The 11,016-nt window shown below is 50.8% G+C and overlaps 1 protein-coding gene across 1 annotated transcript in view; it reads left to right on the top strand.

Annotated features, from left to right (window-relative positions):
• Window positions 1–240: 240 nt before the first annotated feature.
• Window positions 241–11,016, top strand: part of LOC149337704 (uncharacterized) — a 32,370-nt gene continuing 21,594 nt past the window's right edge. Inside the window, exons 1-2 of the mRNA XM_089554931.1 lie at window positions 241–407; window positions 9,658–9,898. Of these exons, the coding sequence (XP_089411057.1) occupies window positions 241–407; window positions 9,658–9,898 (408 nt within the window). The remainder of the gene's footprint in view (window positions 408–9,657; window positions 9,899–11,016) is intronic.

Below are 11,016 nucleotides of genomic sequence, written 5' to 3'. Positions count from 1 at the left end.
AGTGTCATCATTTGTGACATAGCTTCAAAGCGACCACGCTTTCTTTAAACACGGGTAGAAAAGGTGCGAATTTTCATACCGGAAAACGACCTTACCGACCTTAGGCACGCTGCACTTTATCGATGATCACTCCAATCAGGGTTCGTGCGGTCCGCCCCGTGTGACAGAGGAAGAGAAAGCAGCCGGAGTCTCGAGCGCGCAGAGAAGAATTCGTCTCATCGTAAGCAGCTGGGCCCGTCCATGGAGGAACCCAGCAAGGTAGCCGAGGAGCACAGCGTGGCAGACGCAAGCGCAGCGGCGGCGGGGCCAGGGGTGGAGCTCAGCGCGTCGCACGGGACCGGGAAACAGAAGAAACACGGGAAAAAACGCGGGAAGCCTTCCAAAGCCACCACCCCAGACACTGTCAGGTGAGTTTGCCTCTGCGCATGAAGCACGTATGCACGAGGCACATCTCCAGGCCTTGAGTTTGTAGTTCTTTGACAAAGGTCAGCATCCCTTATTCACTTGGAACGATGATTGTGCAAGCTGGAGAGTAACGATAGGCAAAAACGAAATGTGCCCAAAATGTGGCTACGAGAAGATACGCACGCCAGGAAGCGAGCAGGTAGTGATAGCTCGAGAACCGGATTCAAATCGCAAATGAAGCGACACATGCCTCACTGAGGATATCCTTCAGCCTATGACGGCCACCTGCTGTGTTACGTCTAGGGTAAACACTTTGCACCCGTTAGTGTGCGCTTGTGATCGACCCGTGGTGGGTGGAAGGAGGTGGATCTCGGCGTCGTAGCCTTTGGCTGAAGGGCCTTCCTCTGGCGAGACATTTGAGCTTGCAGGACTGAGTAGCTTTTTCAACGCCAACATTGTTGACCACTCAGTGAAACTACAACGCCTCTGCCCCTAGCAGAAAATTTGGGAACAGCAGGAAGCGCCGACCTTAAAGGGACCATGAAACAAATTAATTGAGATTATGTAAAGATAGGCAATCCATCACTCGTCACTCCAGCGCAAGAATTTTTGAGCTAGCATCAATAACAACGAAGTTATAGGCGATTAAAAATCACCCTCCTCCTCTCCCCCTGAACTCGTACGCGCGGGGCACCATAAAAAAATAAAGAAAACAGCTCCGGGACTGGGCTCCGCCCATGAATACGTCATTCGTTGACGTTCGGTTTACAACTTCCGGTTGTCGCACTCCCGAGGAGCAGCGTGCGTCGGCAGCGTCTCTCCTGTTAGAGTACTCCTGTCTCGGCGCTTTCTTGGATTGCAACGCTGGCAGTCCGATGCGCTCCATCCAGGCTGCTCGCTCACGCACGTCTCTAGGAATAACATGCCTGAGTTCAACACCTCGCCAGTCACTGGGTTTGCAGCCGACGACACAGCAAGGCGTATTCATCTTGGGCGGTCGAAAAAGGCACTGCGAGTGGCTCCCGAACTCGCGACAGAAAGAGGCGGCAGAGGTAAATTAAAACCATATGCGCGAAGGCAATGCCCTCGCTCGCGCTTGCCCGAGGGGGTCGCGCGGCAGCTCGAGCAGACGATTTTCACCGCTACCGGAAGTGTGCCCGTGGCGTCGAAGCTGCCGCGGCTCTAGCGAATGACAGCGTGTGGTGGCCTGCCGACGTCATGGGACTAGTGACGTCTGTTTTCCCGATTTTGGTTTCAGAATTGCTCCCTACGAAGACACCAAGCGGCCCGCGAATTTTAAAAAACACGATTTTCAAAAATTCATAATAAATTGCCGGCTGAGTTCGAAGACTCATACTTGGTGTCAATGCTTCTGAGCATCACTTCTAACATTTGCAAGCGGCTTTTAATTCTTTTCATGGTCCCTTCACTTCTAACATTTGCAAGCGGCTTTTAATTCTTTTCATGGTCCCTTTAGGGACCATGAAAAGAATTAAAAGCCGCTTGCAAATGTTAGAAGTGATGCTCAGAAGCATTGACACCAAGTATGAGTCTTCGGAACTCAGCCGGCAATTTATTATGAATTTTTAAAAACCGTGTTTTTCAAAATTCGCGGGCCGCTTGGTGTCTTCGTAGGGAGCAATTCTGAAACCAAAACCGGGAAGATAGACGTCACTAGTCCCATGACGTCGGCAGGCCACCACACGCTGTCATTCGCTAGAGCCGCCGCAGCTTCGACGTCACGGGCACACTTCCGGAAGCGGTGAAAATCGTCTGATCGAGCTGCCGCGCGACCCCCTGGGGCAAGCGCGAGCGAGGGCATTGCCTTCGCGCATATGGTTTTAATTTACCTCTGCCGCCTCTTTCTGTCGCGAGTTCGGGAGCCACTAGCAGTGCCTTTTTCGACCGCCCAAGATGAATACGCCTTGCTGTGTCGTCGGCTGCAAACCCAGTGACTGGCGAGGTGTTGAACTCAGGCATGTTACTCCTAGAGATGTGCGTGAGAGAGCAGCCTGGATGGAGCGCATCGGACTGCCAGCGTCGCACGCACGCCGAAGACTCCGCGTTTGCGGTCGACACTTCGCACCTGACGCTTACTACTATAACCCAGCGCTCGTTCGATAGTCAGGCATGAATGTCAAGCAGCTGAAGCTTTGACCGAAGTCGCTGCCGACACTGTTTCTTCCCGCCGGGAAGGTGAGTTTCCAGCTTACAGCGATCGGTATGGACGTTTACACGATATGATCTGCGATGGAAGACAATTTTATCTACGAGAACTTAAAAAAAAGGTGCCGCATTTACTTAGGGCACAGGACGAATTCGAAGCGTTAGCTGTCGCGGAGGGCCTTGGCCTGACGGCTACGTACTGCTGCTGTTCACATTCGGCTGCTGCTTCGACATGCAGACTCGGTCCCGACCTTCTTTGACTCTCTCGTCCGTTTTACGACCGTAATACCGTATGTTCCTTGTGTTCGAAGTCGGGCGGCGCGATTTTGCGATCCCGCAGCCGGGTGTCCAACATCATTCGAGAGCTAGGCTCAGTATATGCACGGTGTTTCACACCAAGACTTGGCAGCATCGGTGTGACGGCCGAACCAGCGCACAAAAAAATAAAACATTGTGTGAGCCGGGAACAGGTCCGGGTCCATTCTGCCAACTAGCAAAGAAACCCGACGCGCGCCGCAATCCAAGAAAGCGCCGAGACCGGAGAGACGCTGCCGACGCACGCTGCTCCTCGCGAGTGCGACAACCGGAAGTTGTAAACCGAACGTCAGCGAATGACGTTTTCATGGGCGGAGCCCAGTCCCGGAGCTGTTTTCTTTATTTTTTCATGGTGCCCCGCGCGTACGAGTTGAGGGGGGAGAGGAGGAGGGTGATTTTTAATCGCCTATAACTTCGTGGCTATTGATGCTAGCTCAAAAATTCTTGCGCTGGAGTGACGAGTGATGGATTGCCTATCTTTACATAATCTCAATAAATTTGTTTCATAGTCCCTTTAAAGGGATGCTGAAAGGTTTCCCCAAAAAATTGAGTGAAGATATACACTTTAGAGTTTTCCACCCTCGGGATTCGAATTTCTCATCGAAATTAGGCAAAAGAAAGCGCAAACCTATTTTATTTTGGCGAAAAGTGCCGCAGCAGCCTCGAGCCAGCTCGCGCGCCTCGTTGCCGCCTGTGATTGGCTGGGCGCCTCGTGACGTAAACACTGGCGTTGGCTCGGTGAGCCCGGCTCGGTCGCCGCCGATGTAGTACATGAAGCGCGGCGCGCGGTGTTCCGGTTGTTGGTTTGATGCTTATATCACGATGGAACACATCGAAGATTACCAGGAGGATCTTGGCGTCATCCCCTACATGTACGAACCAATCGCAAAGAGCAAACCGCTCCAAGGAAGCAACGATGCTGGCGCAAGCGGTGCTTTTGGCTTGAACGAAAGAGAAGCGTCAGCATCTCCACGTGTTGGAAATGTCCATTGGTAAGCATACTTTTCTAGCCAAACTTCATTCAGAGATACAATAAATTAATTTTGAAGCGAGCAAATGTAGTATAGCACTGCTCCACGAAATTTTCCTAATGCAATGTAAGCGGGATGCGATCGTCGGCATTCTAGTCTTGCCGCTTGTCGGTGCTGCCGCAAATCTGCTTGCAATCCACACAGACCATTAACAAGCGCAAGAAGTTATCAGGCTCTTTTTGCACGCAAATTTTATGCTGGCATCGCTTCATGGTCGCTGCGTGCCGGCTCGGTTCATAACACACGCGAAAGACAGAAGTTCGCGGCGCTTTGCGGCAGAACTCGTCGTGGTGACAAACGTGCGCCTTCCGTTCTGCGTGCCAAGATGGGATCTGGCAGTAAATTGAAATCCTTGTTTAGGCGAGTTGCTTCATACTGCAAGCCCTTGTAGGAATATCTCCATCCGTTTGCGGCCGCCTTGATCGCGCTGTTCTCGATGGCCTCGTGCTGCAACCAAGCAGGCCGAATCGCAAGGCTGGCTGTAGCACACGTGGCGCACAATTATCCCAACAAACACAAAACCTCCTCAAAATCTCCCAAAAATGACCCATCGGGACATCTGGAATCTCCCCAGGAGGTGGTCATTTTTCCCGAACACATCTAAAAAACGTCCCCACAACTAGCAATGTCCAAAAAGTTGTGCGTCCCATGGAAAGCCCCAAAAGGTTAATGCTCAATTTCTCGGCTCTGGCTCAATAAAATTATTCCTCATTTTTCGTGCAGCCTGCAGGCATCCAAGCGCACATATGTGCCAAATTTCAGGTGCATACTTACGTTACAGGTGGTGTAATCCACCTTTCCACTCGTCTGAATGCGTGCTGGCTCGGCCGTTCTGCACTTATCCGTTTACGTGAAATGTCCTAGCATTTTGCACACAAAGGAAATATGAACTCAAAAAGTCACCCGATTTGGCTCATATAAGAGCAAATAGCAGCGCCATACAGAAGTAATTTCAGTTTACTAGGTGTGCTCTTAGCACGAATTGCATCCTGTCGTCCATGCCGGCGACCGCACCATACAGCACCACAATCAAAATGCATTCATGTTTCAGTCAAAGAAAAACAATACAGACCGAATTGAAAGTCCGTGCCGAAAAACTTACGTTCAACGGCGCAAATCTGAATGAATACAAACAGCAGACGCAAACGTATGCACCATTTAATACACAGTGTACATACGGCGCCATGCATATGATGGCCACTTTTTTCTCCAGCCCTGAGAAATCTGCAATATGAAGCAAGTAAAACAGAATACAGGCTGAAAGTTGATGCACCTTAAACGAGCATTCTAAGGTCTTCAAAAGCAGATATGCACATGCAAAAGCAAACGTATGTAAAGAGCAACTTCGGTGACAAAAGAAAAGACGAGATGGGCGTACGCTGCAGACACGCAGTTTCAGCTCACGGATTTTCTGCAAGTTGAAACCCCCCTCACGCTTAGAAACTCGGAGCAAGCTTCAGCGACGTGTTATCAAAACAGAAAAAAAATATTAGTTCTACTATATAGGCGAAAATAAAAAAAAAATGCGAAAAGGGCCTGCAGTATGCTTAAATAAATAAATTAAATAAATAATTAAAATAAACCAACATACCTTGACGACGTTGCCTACGGAAACCCAGGGATGAAATACAAGGCTGCAACAGCTGAAACCATAAATTAAACGCAGGCTTCTGTCCTGCGCCTTCTCACAGCACAGCGAGCGCTCAAACTACGCGTTACACCCTCGTAACGATCCTGGGAGTTTTATTTTCTTGTGACTAAGTGTGGGGATAAGACTGCTTGGAGCCAGGCGGGAAGGTGAACGTGCTCAGGTAGTACGTGCGGTGGCGCGCTGCATCCATGGTGCGGCAGACCGCGCATGCGGCACAGTCCAACGTGGGAGTCGAGATCAAGGCACGATTAATCCAGTGGGAGAGAGTCAATATAACCACGCGAACACTGCACAAACTATACCGCTGCGGCAGGATGGCTGCGCGGTGGCGAAGTTGGTAGAGCAGGCTAATCCATGGGCACTCGCAGAAAGAGAGTGGTGGGTCTCGGAAGGTCCTTCCCGCCTCAGACCGTAGTAGACGTACGGCCACGCTGCCACCACCAACGTGCTGCAGTCGTCGGAGGCGCTGAGGAATGCAGGGTGCGTGCGAGGAGTCACCTATTGCCACGAACTCCGCTGCCACGAACGCCGCCTCGAACAGCGGCATCAGTAGGGCCGTGGAGCTGCGCAAAGGACTTGCGATGCGCAGCCGCGGCATCAGTTCCAAAAGGAATGGTGTGGGCACGCCGAGGTGCGCGGGAAAACTTCCGTGAATCCGTAGCTACGAAGTCCACGACAGCCCAGTTGGCGCAGTGACGAGAGCAAGAACTGCCGCGCGCTGGGGCTTGTGCTCGAACGTCTGGGGCAGCGCGAATAAGCGCGCGCAAAATGGCGTCCGTCCAGCGAGGAAGCCGGGCGAGCGACGGGAGGCCATTACCGCACTTCTGCTAGACAGCGGCGCAGCGAGGAGTGCCGATAGTCGGAGACGCCTGGAGGGACCACCACACAATTTTGAAGTTGGGCGCAAGCTGGGAAAACGCTAGAAGACGGGAAAGATGTTGACCGCCGCTGCCGGCGGCGCGATGAAAATGCAGACCGCCGCCGCCTGCCTGCAATGGAGCCGACGGCCCACGTGCGAGAAACGCATGCACCGAGAGAGATGCGGGGTTAACCGCTTCCTTCGGCTGTTCGAATGAAACTGCCGTTTCATCTCTCAAAACGACGAGTGCAAGAGCAAAACCTTCTCTCCCCGCAGCTTGTGGCGCGAAGGAGAGAGAAAAGAGAGCGCGAGCAGTCGATTTTTATTTCTTGTTGAAAATCATTGGTCCCAAAACGTTATGCCCAGTTACATTTCTGGGACGAAAATGCATTAACTCGCTTTTGTTGCTGCTAAACACTCCAGAAAAAACGTTTCTAGACCTTTAGTGGGAGCACTGCCTTTTTGCTTGCGTTTCTATGTCGTGCCTCTATGGTCTGGAAACGTTTGATAAACGTTGTACTGGGACTGGGACATTCCATCCTTTTTTGGAGTTTCTGAGGAGGTTTTGTGTTTGTTGGGATATAATATTATTATTAATGTATGAAGCCATGCTGCACTTGGCAATTTTTTACGACTACATGTGTTATTATAAACGTATTCCTGGCAGAACACTTTACTGGTATTGGCTGCATTAGAACTTGAACAGACTTGTCAGCCTTGTCATCACTTTTAGAAAAGTTCGATGGCAGGGCCCTCAGCAGCATCTGCCAGTGGCATTCGACTTGTTGCACAGTCCTGATTTGTATTGCCGTTTGGTGTGGATTCTTGACTGCCTGGTGGTGTGCAGCCTCCAGGTGTGATGTCATTTTCCATGCACTCTTCATTTGCACTATCGTCTGGTGCGCAGTCTTGATCTTGCAGCAGTTCAGCAAGAAACTGAAAGGCATAAGCCACATGATGTTATTGTTCCAAACAGAACAAAAGTGTGCTTCAGTATGAGTAAAATCTGCTGGTTTATTTCATAAACCATTTTGTTGATTGGCGAGCTCCGTGCGAAGTGAGATCATTTATTATATACCAGGTGTTCCTTTAGGAGGTCCAAAATTTATTTTAAAAAATGGGTAACTACCCTTGTATTAATTTTATACCTGGGGCTATATTGGGGGATACGGCAGACACTAGTAATAGGCAGAAGGCTTCCATTAGCTCACTAAAATGCATATCTTAATTAAATTTTTTATTTTCATATTATGTTGTATTTCATATTATGTTGTATTTGCAGATTTGGAGCACCTCCTGCAAATACTATAGCCAAGCAAAAAAGATCCCTTTAAAAACCCTGACAGGCAACTTCAAGCGCTAACACAGAATCAGCGCCCGCGTCCGACGTAGATCGCTCAAAAAAAAAAGTGTGCGATTTGGGGCCGGACTGCAAGCGCCATGACTGCGCACATTGGGCGCTGACGAGGCTGCTATCAGCCAGGCCCCAGGCGAATCCAAATTCAAAACGAAACGCCGCGCGCCCGTATACCACAAAACATGTGCAAACAGTTTTCTCGGCGCTCCGACCACGAAGAAAAATGTGCCGCGTACTACTCCCTATGTTCTCGCCACTGAGGGCTACGCATGAATCCTAGAATATCTGAGCTCCAACATAATGGAGTAAAGAGTCTGCATATAACGTCTTTTCACGTGCTCGCTTACCGAACGAAGTTCTCTGCTCACGCGCGGCGCGCAGTCTCTGGTTGTGAGGCGCACTTCGCGTCGCTCCACCTCTTGCAGTATTATAGCAGTTTAACGATTTTTACTCAGCCAAAAAATTTAGGGCCGAGTTCTTATATGAGTAATGCTGTACGAGATGCATGATGCATGCCTGCAAGCATAACAGCTAAGCACTTATTTTGTAAGCTGCAGTATGCTGCCGTCCTGACATTCTCATTCCAGCGCCGTTCATCTCACTACTAGCGGAAGTCTTGCATCCACGAAATTACGCGCCATACACTACACAGAACACCGGTTCGCGCAGTCAAATTCTCATAGAGTTAATACACAAATCCTTACCTCGAGCTTCCTCCTTTTCGCGAAAGCTGGCCTCGGTGGCGGTGACGAGCTCCTGTGCGCGAAGACAGACGGTATTGCGCCGGGTTTCAGTCCAGCTGACTTTGTTGACAGGCCCAATGAACGCATTATCGACAGGCTATGGTTATAATCTTCATCACGAAAGTGGTCAGAGCATAGCACTGTAGTCTTTGAGGGTTTGAAATCCCTTCGCTTCACAGCAGCGACCAACCTCGCGGAAAGCTTCTTATTTTGCGGGAAATTATGAAAGACCACATCGTCGCGGCCGCCGGTGTTAGTGCAGCCGAAGGCTGCGCAGAACGCCGGCATGATGGTCCACCGCTTCACTCGATGCTGCCCACGTTTCTGTACGTCACCACAAACATAAAAAAGCACAAATACAGGAACACACGGCAGATCGAAGCAGCTTACGATGGCACGCACGCAGAAACAAGCACGGTCGCGGAGGCTGCGTGGCGACGGAACACCAATGTTTACGTCACCACCCCACGGTTTCCGGTTTCGGCTCGCATCGTCAGGGTCATCAGCAGCGCTCGGCGGACAGCGGGGGGCGCAGCTACCGCGCAATTTTAAACGGCGATTACGTCGCTCCTAAGTGATTAATCTGCAAAAAAATTTCACCCGCATGATTTTTAAGGTTCCCACATCCATACGTGAGCATCTTAATGAATTCAAAAATCTCTTCAGCTTCCCTTTAAGAACATCCATGCCGCCTTGGCTAGGATGCAGCCGTCACTTACTTCTGATATTCTGTAAAACCACAACAAATGGCTCATGCCTTCACAGCGAAATTCCTTTGTCGCAGCGTTTGCTGCATACCATTCCGCATTATCGGTCTGTTTCAGAAGTCTTGCGTTGATCTACTTCAGTTGCTTCTACACACGACCAGCCTGTCTGCAGCAAATTCGCGGAGATGTGCACTGGGAACACGAGTCCGTCGCCTCTCGCTTTTCTCTCACTCTTTGTTCATTGTGTGAAGGTACAGGCGTTGTGGCCTGTGTCAGCGACCGAGATTAATCGAAGCGATGGGGAGCAGAAGCCCAGACACCCGGCAAGCCAACGCAGAATGCCTTAACATACTGGACCCCCTCTAGCATATTGCTTCCATCGTTGGGAACTGCAAGTAGCTTCTCTGATCCGCTCGTATGCAGGGCAACTGATGCCGGCGTCGAGTCGTCGCCTCCAAAGCCGAAAAAGTCGAAGCGAGAGTCTAAGTCCAGGACCGACACTGCGGCTACTGCACCACGTGTGGAGAGCCAACCGGAGTCCTCGCCACAACATCCGGGTGAGGCCTTGGCAGAGACAGGGGCAGCTGCACAGGCTCCTGCGGCCGTGTCGGCAGAGACACCGGCTTCTGCTCGTGCAGGTGTCGTCACACAGAGACCCGCAGAGGTAAGGACTGACCGTGAAGGCCGGCATCCGCAAGCGATACGACCACGACCTACTGTATAATGGGCGACCTGTGCGTGCGGCGCTGCGCCAGCGCCGATGATTTGCTTTTGTTTGTGTGTTTTTTTTTAGTTTTCCAAACCGCCGCCGCGCAGAGTGGCGCTAGTGCTCACCCCCACATACCGCCGGCCGCGCGCACGGGAAGCAAGTGTTTTCAGCGAGGCCACCGAAGGACTGAGACGCACGTGCGCGAAACAGTCGATTAGCTTAGTGCTTGGTGATCTGTTCGTGTGGCTAGATCTTGATTACCAGATTCTATTTCAGTGACACTGGTGATTCTGAACCCCGTGGGCGCCGGCATTCGCGTTTGCGGCTTCTTGCACGATGGTTTACTGCTGCGTGCCGTTGTGCAAGTCAAGCGGCCGAACATCAAGAGGAATTTCATTTCATGAGTTCCCCGTGACCGATATTCGGAACCAATGGTTGAAAAACATCTCTCGGCAAGGCGAAGGTAAGTTACTAAGCTGCACCTAGCTTTGAAACATGCTTTTAATGTGCATTTCGAGCGACGGCGCCCGCCGAGTGGCGATCGAGCTTCGTAGCTCTCGTGCGCTCCAGTTGTCGAGTTTGCGTTGCATTGAGCAATACTCAGAACGTACCCGCGTGAAGTAATGTATACCTATTTCCACGATGCCTCTCTCTTTTTTTTTTCTAGGCCCAGGGAAAGAGCCCTGGGTTCCAAGCGACCGAAGCAGGGTCTGCAGCCTTCACTTCAGGCCAGAAAACTATCGAGAAGGCCTTAAGCTGCGGAGGTTGAAACCGGATGCTGTGCCAACAGTTTTTCCTGCATTCCCTGCGTACTTGCAGCCGTCACCAAAACAAACGCGACGCCTATTGAAACGAAAATTTCCTGCATCAGCTGCTTCTGTGAGCGAGTCTCCTGGGCTTGCGAAAAAAACAGGTAAATAGAATTCTTTTGCCCCCTTTTGCCGCACTTTTCGTATCTGGTTAGCTGTAAAAACAACATATGCTGGTTCTAAATGTCATGCTTAACTGTATAGCTGTCTGTTGCAGCTGTTGTAATAAAACTTGTTTCAGGCATTTCAGGCAAAATGAATGCA

This window comes from Amblyomma mixtum, chromosome 7 (assembly GCF_055824585.1).
Source record: "Amblyomma mixtum isolate Tamu chromosome 7, ASM5582458v1, whole genome shotgun sequence".
NCBI classification, from domain to species: domain Eukaryota; kingdom Metazoa; phylum Arthropoda; class Arachnida; order Ixodida; family Ixodidae; genus Amblyomma; species Amblyomma mixtum.
The sequence above is the reverse complement of the archived record's forward strand: the minus strand, read 5'-3'. Positions and strand labels throughout refer to the sequence as shown.